This window comes from Anarrhichthys ocellatus, unplaced genomic scaffold (genome assembly GCF_004355925.1).
Source record: "Anarrhichthys ocellatus isolate YVR2014 unplaced genomic scaffold, GSC_Weel_1.0 scaffold40, whole genome shotgun sequence".
Classification (NCBI taxonomy): domain Eukaryota; kingdom Metazoa; phylum Chordata; class Actinopteri; order Perciformes; family Anarhichadidae; genus Anarrhichthys; species Anarrhichthys ocellatus.
This window is the reverse complement of record NW_022280070.1, coordinates 4,064,322-4,077,111: the sequence shown is the minus strand read 5'-3', so window position 1 is coordinate 4,077,111 and position 12,790 is coordinate 4,064,322. Positions and strand designations below refer to the sequence as shown.

Genomic DNA, 12,790 nt, shown 5'->3' with positions numbered 1-12,790 from the left:
AAAGTCAAGCTACGTAACACATTGAGAAATAGGACAGTGAAGCGGGACATTCAGGGCAACTGATGTATGGTGCAGACATTAGTAATCATTTTGTTCCAAGAATCACAAGACAGCTTTCACTGTCAAAGAGAAAGAGCTATATATAAAAGTGTAACCGGTTGCAAATTGGAAGCGCAGATATAGTGCGATTGCCATGTTGTCTTATTTGTTCCGGACAGCGCTGACGAGCTCTTAATATTGCAAGAGGAACACTGGAAATAAAGCTCTAATAAAGGATGCCTGCGAACAATCAAAAGCCCCCTTCAATAGCGAGAGACAGAATGGTCCTCCTGATCAAATCTTTCCCTTTATGACATTATGGCCCTCGCAGTATGTGAGAGTGCATGATGTATGATGGGAAGAGCCTTAACAAGCCATCAGAAGTGCCAAACAGCTCCTAGTGTAAATCACAAACCTCCCAGGAGCCTCATATATATATATATATATATATATATGTATATATATATATATATATATATGTATATATATATATATATATAAGGCCAAGAAAGGATCTGGTAAACCAATAAAGATCAGTGGCTAAATGACTTTCTCAATCTCAATACTAAACACAGACTAAAGCAGCTTTGGCTTTATTGGATGGACAGCCGGCCAGCTCATCACCTCTGTAAGTGGAATACATTACATCCAGCTATGATCCTGCAAGTGAGAAAGCCTTTGTTTCCCAGGGGAACATGTATGTTCCTCTTGCTGCCATGGTATACATCATGCTACAGGATCAAATCAATACCAAGAAACTGCGGAGAAGGTCGGTAGCAAGGAAGTGAAATCCTCAGAGCTGAATCCCATTTACTTCCTACAGCACGAACAAAACGTTGTGGTGCAGACTACACCCCTTTTCCAGGTTATTGGTAATACTGAACTGAATGCAGTCCAATACAACTGAGACTGCTTTAGGGAGGTGTTGATTCAACTTCATGGTCATTTTGGAGGATGTCATTTGGGACGTTGCTGAATTATATTGAATTATACTGAGACATGTTTCGAACAACACATTTATAACAACAAGAGACCGTGGACAGAGCTTCCAAAATGCCACAAAGATGAATCAACACCTCTCTAAAACAGTTTCAACAAAAACTATTTTTTTATTGCAGGGCCATACTAAACTGGCAACTCAGAGTATATTTTATATCCCTTTTTACCTTTGACCCAAATTGTTGTATCACACAAATCAACGTGTGAGCTACAAATGGATTAACTCTAAGTCTAAAGCAAACACAATGAAAAGAGTGTACACAAAGCTGTTTGGGTCGATACATTGAAACACTATGTGTGCATATGAGGCCTTTAAGTTAATGTGTGATGGTGAAATGGACATGCACACACGCCCACACACACACACACAGTATAGATTGTGAGACTGGGAGAGATGGAAAGAGGAGAGGCTTTACATCCATTAATTAATTCACTGCAGATGCAGTTAATCCTCTTCTTCCTCGTTGAGATTATTGCTTCTCGCAGGGCCTTGCTGTGACTCCCTCGCTCTCCTTCCTCTTCCCTATCCCTCCTCCCCTTTAAGCCTCCCAAATAACTCCCCCGAATGCAGGTCAGCAGTTGTATAGCAAGAATCCCTTATTTACAAATCCTGAGGCAGCAGTCACCTCAATTTCTTCCCTGTGACAAAACGCGGATACAGACCCCCCACAGTGAGGTGCTGGCTTTGAGACAGATGTACACCCCATTAGTAGAGGAGGGGTTCTAGTGTCTGCCAGCTGTAAATCACTTTTTCGAGTAAGATGGTGCTTTGTGTCATCATAGCTAATCAAAAATGTTTGTAATTGAAAATAAAAGCCAAAATATACGAAGCGTAGGACAATTCATTCACAGCAAAATGACAGTCCTTATTATTTACTACACTGACACATCTATCATCTCATATTTGTGATGCTTGTACGACTGTAGGACTGACGGGAGCTTGGCATGCTTCTCTCACCAGATTGTTGATGCTACCCAATGTGTGATTGGCATTGTAGAGCGAGTAGGTCAGCTGGTGCACCCCATCGTTGGTCTCGCTGTTACCATAGAAACCCACTCCCACAGCCGAACTGTGAAAAAAGGAGAGATTCAGATTTAATGAGTAAATAAATAAACATAATTAATGCCCTGTTTGTTGTATCGTGGTACTTCTTGATAACAGACTGCATGAGGTTATTAGACGACAAGTAAGACAAAGAAATGTTGTTCACAACTCCTAAAGGGGAACACTGATGCTTTAGGGGAGATATGTATCGGGGTAAATGGACTTGTACGGCGCCAAAGCAGTCCTACGACCACCCAAAGCACGCTTACACTACATGTCATTCACCCATTCACACCCATTCATACACTGACGACAGGGGCTACCATGCAAGGTGCCACCTGCCAATCAGACTAACTAACACTTGTAAACCAATCACGCACCATAGGCACAGCTGATTTGGTTGGGTTTGCCCAAAGACACATCGACGTGGACTGGAGGAGCCGGGAATCGAACCACCAATCTTTAGATCAAAGGGCGACCCGCTCTAGACTTTGCATTGTTTTTCTATAATCTTCTTCTTCATTTTGAACCTTTATTGTGCAGTCTCAGTACAAATTGTGTCCCATGCTACTTCCTTCACTTATCTATTTTATTACTTATATGTTTGACCCCTTTCTCTCACACATACATTCTGAGCTAAACACACTGTATCAAACCATCTATTTTCAGCAGTAGCTTGTTAGCCCATTCAGTGCTAAATGTATCAGAGTGGAATACACAGGATCCCTATTTACCTTCCTGCAGCCTGAGATTTTCAGAGCCTCTGATATGGGGAAGATGAATGTCCTAACCCCCTGCGTCAGTGTACCCCTATGCTAGCAGTCCACAGTGACATGAGCGATGACACAATTTCATTGTACTTTATGGTGGTGAGGTCACTCCACACAAAGGTCGGAGGTTAGTAACACTTTCAACTGCATTTAGGGGCATTTTCCATAGCTAGAGGGAGCTCATCAATCAAACTTCAGATAACAGGAAGTCAGAGCAGGATTGTTGTTTCCGCGATACCACATGTACAGAAAACTAAGAGCTAGTTTACTTTCCCAATGACTCACATACTGAGGATTTTTAACACCATCTGTGCTGCAAAACCACACAAATAGTACACAATAGTGAGGTGGACACATGGCCACGTTGACACTATCATCCTCCGCAGTGAGAAAAAGACAACGAAGGACGTTATTAAAGTGCAAAGAAGGGATGTGGGGTTTAATTTTAGCATTTAATGCATCCTGTCAGGATGTGTGTAATATCTCACTATGAGTGCTTATGTGCATAGGTGTGTGTTTATTTGTGTGTCCATTAGCATCCTGTCCCTGTAACCTTGTAAGCATAATGAAAACCACTGCCTGTGTATCATCTATTAAACTAGTATCCTCAGCTTATGATTAGGGCCACAATCAAGTCGGAGCAAAAAATTATACAATGAAATGAATCCTTCGAAGCATAAATGCATGTTTCTGGTTTTAAAAAATTGCATAATTCAGCTGGTTAAAGACCGCTTGCTTTAAGCTTTGCAATACATTTTTTGTTTCAGTTGATCTGCGGCAAGCTGAACAATGAGCTCTTCATCAACCCTGTGGCCAACCAAGTGACATGTCAGCGACAAGAAAGACCCACTAACGACACAGTAATGACACAGGACATCGTGTGTGTTTAGCCTCCAGGGAAGCATTAGTATTTTTTTGTGGCTTTGAAAAAAAGGCTGTCTGCAGCAGCTAAAGGAAAGCAACACAATAAGCAATAGCACTAGAGCTTATGTGCACTCCAGGATATTTAGTGCCTTTGTTCCTGCAAGGATGGAACACTTCACAGACTGTGTGATGACTGGACAATTGCATCTTAGTATTCAAAACATGTTGTGAGCAGCACAAGGGGCCAGCTGGATGAACAAGTAATAACAGATAAATGCCTTGATTCTGTGGAGACCAGTGTATTGCTGCTATAATAATAAATTGCATCAGGGGTTAACAGAATCCGACACAGGCAGGAAGGATTTTTAGAATATTAGATTTGTTTGTTATTGTTAACCTTAATTTACCCTCATTCATTCTCCTCGGGTCAGAAATAGAGGTGCAGCGGCTCTTAGATCCCTTTTCCATTTTCTGCGGGATGACTGAGATGTAATTCTGTTTGAGTGTCATGCTCACTTAAAAGCTGGAAAAAGTCAACGGAATGAACAATTAGATCTTTCTTAAATGCCGTGACAGCATAATGAGAGAACAAAAAAATGTGCAGTTGAGTGCCGTATCATATATGAGAATTTCTGTTTTATATACATCTCTTTGTGTTTGTGCACAAGTCTACTTTGATCCAATCCAGCAACAAACAAAAAAAGCCATCAAAACTGTGTAACAAGCACATTTTCAATTGTGCTGCAACAGCTCGACACTACCAGGAATAACGTCAGTCAATAGCTATTCAACATTAAAAACATGTCAAAGGGAACAACTTCACAATCTCAAGCCAAAGATAAAATGCTGGTATCAGCAAGTAAGTGTAGATGGAGCAGGCAATACTTACAAAAACCTAACCTGTAATGTGAAGACTGTTTATTATAGCTAGATTATCTAATGGGATGCTGCATCCGTCAATTATAAAATATATAATTTGTCGACATGAATATACTAAAGTCCCTTGTTGCTACAGAGAGCAATGAGAGCTCTGAGCAGAGACCAGAGCCTCTTTGCTAAACAGCATCACGCTCAGTCACTTAACAACACAAAAGGCCTTGTTTGCTGTAGCAGCTCGGTATCTACACAGAAAGTTAACAAAGTTAAAGCCCAACACTTAAATAAATGTCACAAGTTTGAGCGGATCTGTACGCAAATTCAGTCAAGTCTTTTTTGGTGACTCATTAGGGAGACTGTCATCTGGTGACTCTTGTTTCTGACAGGAGTATAATATCATGAATGAAAGTACAATTATGAGCTCTGGGAGATTTTTTGGAAGATCCATGCCTAGATACCTGTGACCATATCATATGTTGTTGAGACAGTATGTCAAATGGAAACAGTGGACAAAGCACACAACAACATTGTAACAGACCAGGCCAATTCTAAAAGCTGCAGCATTATGGTTTGGTAGAGCAATTAAATGGACGAAGCTAAGCAATCAGCGGTCAAAGTTTTGGCGGGCATGGTCAGCTGAACAGTCAGCTGAGAGATTTAGCAGTCTGATCAGCCGTCAGCTGATCAGGGGCCCTGCTGATGATGCTGATGCCTGCCAGAAATACCCTTATTTGTATTCTTTAGAAAGAAATGGTTGAACCTTCGGTTACAAGCAGGTAGTGGAGACAACTTTTGTATGGGATAAAATAGAGTCAAATCATTTTTTGATTATTGATTGATTATCTGAATATCTGGATGACGTTGTTGCAGTGTTCTTCCACAGTAGATGAGAGGCTTAATCCAAAGCGTAATGCTCATATGTCATCAAATGTGTGAAACACGATGGCATTGGTTTACCATTTAACCCTTCAGACTCACCATATGATGAGACCTGTGATGACAGCGGACCAGGTGAGACAGCAGGTATCCGGCCGTTTGGTGTCTTCATCTATGTCTCTGCGGCAGCAACACATGCAGACCAGGCATACCGCCACAACCAGCAGGCTCAGACACAGACCCACTGCACCAACACATGCTAGAAATATCAGAGACTGGGGCAGGAAAGTGGAGAGAGAGAAAAGAGGCAACACATTTCATCAGTTGAAGTCAAGGCTAAGAACTGTTCAGCAGATTATATCCACAAATATCTCTAAAGAGGCTGACAGCTGGGCTTGAGATGTCAGGCTGCGTGACCCCGCCACCGGAAAGGTTGACAGCCTGAGTGAAAACAACCCACCACTATCGGACAACACTCATGCATAAAGATATTGTTGAGGTTAGCGTGTAGCTACCTCATCCCAATGATCATCATCATCATCATCATCATCATCATCATCATCACTGCAGCAAAAAGGGGGACAGAAACATAGACGTCTGAGGTTTTTGGGGCGAAAAAAGCCAACAGAGAATGTTGACTTTTCTGCCACAGCAGACCTTGGACTGTGGCTCAGAGGGAAACAGAAATGATCCAGGGCTGTGGGAGGGGAGAATCATGTGACACAATGGCTTTCATTCAGTCTTGTGATTTCTGAGTGTATAAAATAGTCAAAGCCTGAAGGATGGAGACAAACACTCTATAGAGAAGCTGGGAATGCTGTATTAAATAGTGTGTATGTACATGAAACACAGAATATTTCATTATAAATCCCCATGGTCCTTGGGTTTTTTTAATTCTCTGCAAAGCTGTTATCAGTACATAGAGTTTACAGAAATACAGAATTGGCAGCACGCTCCAAGGCAGACAAAAATATGGCATTGTTTATTTGCATCAGATCATATTTGGGGGAACATTTCTTGCTTGACGCTAAAGAGTTTATAATCCTGTTTTTTTTTTCTTACAGACAAGTCATATGACCATTTAGTCATAGTTCTCAGTAGCTTATTTCCCAATGCATATGCTTTTAAATGCAGCAGAAACACCAATTGATACGTTTGTCTTTACAGCAGCCAACCATTTAAAAAGTGTCTACACTGCTGCACAAACATTGATAATGGAAACAAAAAGTCACAACTGGGGCTCCCGTAGCGTTTATCATCACTGAGGAGCATTACATTTAGTGGACTCAAATTCAAAACATGGAGCTCTATGTTAGTTTAAAGACAAGAGAACAGCATGACATTGGTTTTACTTGCAAATACTTTGCACCCTGGTTTTAGTGCCCGCAAGTTCATAAAGTCTGGGTCTGGCTGACTTAGCAGAGCTGTTCCTTGAGTACAATGTCTGTGACTAATTATTGCATTTAGATGACATTGACACTGTGGCTGAATTTAAATTACATTATTTTGCATATTCTTTGCATAGTCCTTCATTATTCAAACTCTGTTTCAAGCTGAGCCTTATTTTGCCCTTAGATTCACAAAAAAAACGTGCTCAGGATGAGTGAACAAGCATACAGTAATAAATACTGTATTGCTGGGGTGTGTGGGTGAACATTGCTTTGCAAACCAAGATAAATGGTGGCCTTGAAAAAATACCAATCATGCCCACTTGAATATCTTCAATGTGACTGCACAGGAAAAAAATACAGTTGAGCCAGTGGCGTAAGATTGATTGTGTCTTAAACGAAATAGGTCAATACAGACACAGAGCCAGCTGAGATGCCCTTCCTTAATCCAGGCAAAAACCTTAATCCAATAATTTACTAATCATCAAGAGTCGCAGTGGTGTGGAATCTACAGTGGTTTCAACCCTGGTTAGATTTTCTGTCACTATAACTCCGTTTCAGGCCCTTCATTCTGCTAGTTCCACTCTCTTCTCTAATTTTCCACTCCATTGTTTTGTAATTAGACAGGCAGGCACTTCAATTTCCACAGGCTGCAATGCCATAACAAGGGAAAGGATGCATGAGAAGGAGGAGGAAAGAGAGACAGAAAACAACTACAGTGTGTCTGTGGTAATTGACCGGTCATTGATCTTTTATCTTCCCAAAAGGATGTTTATATAAAGTAGGTTTAAGTATGTACGCCTGTCTAATTTATTTAAACAGCAAACAACAAGCACTAGGAAATGTTTCTGTGGCTGCTCTACACTTCCTACTTTCCTCAAAAGACAACAGATGAACATGTCAAATGAAGAACATGAATTATTCTCAGGCTCGAGGGGCTGTGTGGGCCTTATGGACTACCAACGGTGTTCGTGACGCCACTGTGGCTATCTTCACTCCTCGCTGACTAGTGCTCAGCTGTGCCAGTGTGACACTGCTGGGATTCAATGAGCCACATGGACCTTGATACATGAAGAGAGAGGCACATTAAAGGAAACGAGCCAGAGCTCAGAGATCCTTGGTGACGGCTTCTTTGTAAATGAATCGGGGCAAAAAGGAGCAAGCAGTGCCACATGGAATTGCCCTTACACACAGACACACACCAACACTTATAAACTCATTTATATTTCGTGGGGGGGGACTGTTGTAATTTTGTAATATAACCCAGACAGTGCTGTCATGAGTGGTTCCAAGTTGAAAATGAAATCTGTATGCAATGTTATCATTCAGTAAACCAATATGTCCACAATTTTTCAAAATTAGATTTGGAAACAGCTTTTTCTGTCAACCAACAAATAAACACAAAGATTTGATTTTGTTGGAATAAATCAAAGGATGCAGTGTTGATCGATTGTCTCATACGAACTTCATTAGTGATTTTTACTTAAATTTACGCTCAAACTATACGCTGTTGTGATATCATGTGACTCATTTGTACTGTACACTGTGTGAGAATAAATCCAAGCTCTTTGTAGACAAATAACAAATCCAAGTTTTCTATGGTAAGAGTCAAACAGACAAGAAGCGAAGAAAATTAAGTCCAAAACATGAAGGCACAATATATAACAGCGATAATGAAGTGATTGACTGCAGATGGAAAACTATGGCAACAACTGAGCATGAAAAACCCATAATGTTTTTCACCATCCCACAGCCCATTTTATCTATGACTCTGGTCCTGAAGCCCACGGTCAGTCCCCATTACTAAACATGACAGTTTGGGACATTCACATGGCCTCAAATTGCCATAAATGTACTCTGGGGAAATTGAAATACTTAATTTGAAAAAAAAAAATCTTTACACTCTGAAAAATATGCCTCAATCCAATTTCTCTTGAAATAAAATCATGGAAAGGATTTGGGGAAAGAGCAGAACACAACCATCTCCTACAAGGAGTAGGTTGCTTGATGTTGTTTACCTTTTTAACTTAGCTGAAGATACTAACAAGACTGTATACAAAAGTACACAACATACAATATACATGTTAAAGCTGAGTGTTCACGAGTAATAAAGACTATAACGAAGGGTTAGTGTCCCTCTAAGCAGAGTGTGCAAACTTGCAGAAATATAGATACATGTTGTTTATTACCTGAAATAGTACACAGTCCAGTTAATACAGGTCATGTGTCATCATGTGAGAACTACAGTACAGAATGGGCTCTTACTTCCTGACATTGAGAGCAACACTTTGAGGGCGCTACACTGATGCATCACAGAGACAGAAGAGAGGGAAAGACAGCGTTTATCACTCAACACAGCAGTTTGTCTAAAACAACTTTTTGTTTGAATCTGAATCTAAATATGTTGTTTACCACTGTCAGTGGTCCGCAGGAGCTCTGATTGTTCTGATGCGATTCTTTTGAAACTACGTGCGCTTTTACGCGCAAGTACATTTACTAACCTGCTGATAGCTCGCCTCCTCCGGCTTGAAAGTGTTGTCGACCGTCTGGAAAAATAAATTGAAGTGGGGGAAATTGTGCAGCCAGTATGTCCACCACGGAGCAACGTAATCGAGTCTTGCAGTGGCCATTCCTGCTTGAAAAGTCAGTCCACCGAACCACTGACAGCGCGCTTTCTTTCGAGATATTGACAATCAAATATTCCCAGGTTTTGTGAAAAATAAAAAATAAATATAATCAACGCGACTTTAGTAGAGGTTAGAATCACCACAGAACATTATTGGGTAAGTTCTTTTTTTGCCATGACACCTTTAGAACCGGACAGATTGTCACTACTTCTCACTCCGGTTCCCATAGTTCTGTGTGAACTGTTAAGTTGCGCAACTACTAAAACATCATACAGCTTCAGTGCGGGCCAAGCGTTTGTATCCAAGACACGGGATTGAGTGACGGTATGAACCTGCCTCCTACAGAGAAGGCGTGACAAACACTTTTCAGTCAAGTGGGCCAGGCCACGGCATACTTTAAATGATGAAAAGTAAATCAAAATACGTGAACCCTCACTGAAAACATGGTCAAACACCGAATAGACGAGCTGCGTTTGGATGTCAATGGCCTGTGCCAACTTCTCCCCATTGAAAATCAAAATACTGATTCCACAATAAAATTGAGTCACATAAAAAAAGAAGCTCTGCACTCTGGCCTCGACGTGCAGCAGCATTTGGCGCAAGAGGCAGGGGTGTTAAGTACACTATTTATGACTTCTGCTGTTAATGGCTGACCTCTTGTGGACAATGAGGCGCACTGAGGTGAACGGTAATGATCATCATGGTAATGTGATGCTGCAGACATTAGTGCAGTATGTTGGCTTCTATGCTTTTATTTACAGTGTGGTGCTTTTCTTTTCCAAAGTAGAATTTACACCTGTATCAGATTCACCACATTAACTGTATTAAACGTGCACGATCCTATTTTGGTGCCGTGTGCAGAAACACATTTAAACTCGTAGTTACAACAAATGCCAGCACGTATGGCACTTATAAACAAACTTGTTTTTTTTTGGTGCTAAGGCTTGATGTGGTACGGTATGACCCAGCTAAATGGCTAAAGCACAGAAGTAAATGATTATTATAATTGATTATTATGTGCATTCATACAGCAAGGCATACAGACGGTTACAGCTATAGAGACTAACAGTGCTGTATAGTGAGCGAGAGTGGCACTAGGTAGGATGGAAAACATGGAAATTACATTGAAGTAGGGTCGTATGGACCTTAACTGGCGCTGGATACCAAGGTTTTTGAGTTTGTAAAAATGTAACCATGAAAGAGCAATTAGTGGTATGAGTGTATGAGTTGGTGTTTTGTCTGAAGACATACAGTATTGTTCCCATTTCTAGTGATTGGGAATGAATAGTAACATTGGTTATCAGGACTGTAAGGCTACTGAGGAAACATTTGGCTGTATCAGCGTCTGTGTGATGAGATCTGCCTCTGACTCACACTGCATTTCTGTTTATTATTTTGTTACTTTATTTAGAAGAAAGCGTTTGATACCTCTGGAAATGCCTCCAGCATATCTGAATTAAATGGATTCAGTATATGAACAGAACTCTACAATGCCATCACTCAGTAGCCTAATGTATATGGCCTGGGTAATCAACCAAACTAAATAGAATGAAAGTCCATTTGCTTTCGATAACAGATAAAAGGGAAGAGAATGTCATTTACATTGTTCCCAGAGGAAGAGTTGTTTTATCTACATGAAGCATAAAGAGTGGTTTCCTTGCAAGCTAAACCATCTTGATATCATATGGCATGGGCTATACCGCTGCAATTATTTGGATGCTTTGATGCACCTCCACGGTCAGAGTAAAAAAAGTGAGTGTGCCCTGAGTCTGAATACTATGAGTAGGTAATACTTGAAAGACACTGTATGAATATGAATTCCTGTCTAGGCTCTGCTTTCACAAGCATGGTGCCAGGAAACTCTCCGGTGATTGCAGTGCCAATCACTCTGGGGACCAATGTGAAAAAAGGGAATGGCATGAATACAAGCACCTCTGTCTGTGTCTCTTTAATTCAAGCCACATGTATCAAGCCCCCTTGCCTGCTGTTCATTTATTCTTGTTATTTCGGTGCAGACAAAAAATGTCAGACCCACAAATCACATTGACGCCAGTGTGAACTTGTACCCTAAGGATGTATGTCGTTAAGCCACAAACCCCACAATAGTCTTATTTCTTATTACTTGTTTGTCAATCCAATTCATATTCTGAGTCTAATTAAACTTAGCTCTGAGTGTACCTTTGTAAATCCATGTTTAAATTATTTTTAAACACTGCTGGGCTTTGGTAGAGGATTCGCTATAAATGTACGTAGTTGTGGCTTAAAGAGCTTTGCATAAAAGCCATCACCAATTGGGAAATGGTTCAAATGTTCATCCACCACTTATTCACGGACAATGAAGCTGGACCATTAGGTGGCAGCCCAGCACTTTTCTGCAATGCCTAGACCTTATACTGTTCACTGTCCAGTGGTGTCCTCTGTTTGGATGTGTGTGAAGAACACAATCTCAACCCATCATTGCACAGAGCTCCTTTGGGCATAATTCTGGCCATAAAGTGAGATATAATGTTAATGAACTCTGACTTATAGATAAGATACACTACTCTCTTGAAATAATCTCTGGGGTCAGCAGTTTGGGCATTGATGCTATATGAAAGACATATCAAAGAGGACTTTGAAGTCAAGCAACTTATAAAGTCATATAGTGAGTGACAGGTCTGAAGGTCAGTAGTGCTCCAACAGCTCTATTGGAATGTTTTACAGAAGGTAAAAAAAAAAACCTGGAGAAACCTGGAGAATATTAAATTGTATATATATATATAAATATTCCTTTCGGAGCAGGTGATTCTCTGACCTTGATTTCTGTGGGCAGCCACATTTCACCCGGAGCTGACTGGAACTGCCTTGAGAATAATGTCACACCCCATGACTGGAATTACAGAAAAGAGGACTTTTTCGTTAAACCTGTTTTTTTTCATAATGTGTAGAATAAGAAATAGTATGAGATGCCTTGACACGGACACATCTTGGATATGTGCAGTGGTTTGCAGATGCTATTTTTTATGAAAAAAAGGAGAAAAAACAACACTTTTCACAGCCCTTGTTGTATGCTGTAATTGTTGCTTCTTCCTCATCATGTGCTCAAGTGTCCTCAACGAGCGCCGGATTTACCTCCTGATTGACTGTCTCCATAACAATTACAGGGATGATTGGTTCATTTAAAAGTGTTTTGAAGAGCCTCGTGTCTACATCCTATACTACTGGGCTCCTTCCTAGCCATAACAGTTACTGTTCAGTGGAATGTGGAAATGTGTTGTATTGGACTTTTCCTCCTTCATGGTTATTGCTTTTTTGGATTTGTGACTC

General features: G+C 40.6%; 1 protein-coding gene across 3 annotated transcripts in view; it reads right to left on the bottom strand.

Moving 5' to 3' along the window:
• LOC116394689 (protein tweety homolog 2-like) overlaps window positions 1-9,789 on the bottom strand; it is a 25,027-nt gene extending 15,238 nt beyond the window's left edge. For all 3 annotated transcript variants that reach the window (XR_004213476.1, XM_031867955.1, XM_031867954.1), the window contains exons 1-3: window positions 9,359-9,789; window positions 5,572-5,744; window positions 1,997-2,108 (exon numbers count right to left, since the gene is read on the bottom strand). Coding sequence is in view for 2 of the 3 variants with exons in the window: in XM_031867955.1 (XP_031723815.1) it covers window positions 1,997-2,108; window positions 5,572-5,744; window positions 9,359-9,487 (414 nt within the window). In the remaining variant the exon portion in view is untranslated. The remainder of the gene's footprint in view (window positions 1-1,996; window positions 2,109-5,571; window positions 5,745-9,358) is intronic.
• Between the last annotated feature and the right edge of the window lie 3,001 nt (window positions 9,790-12,790).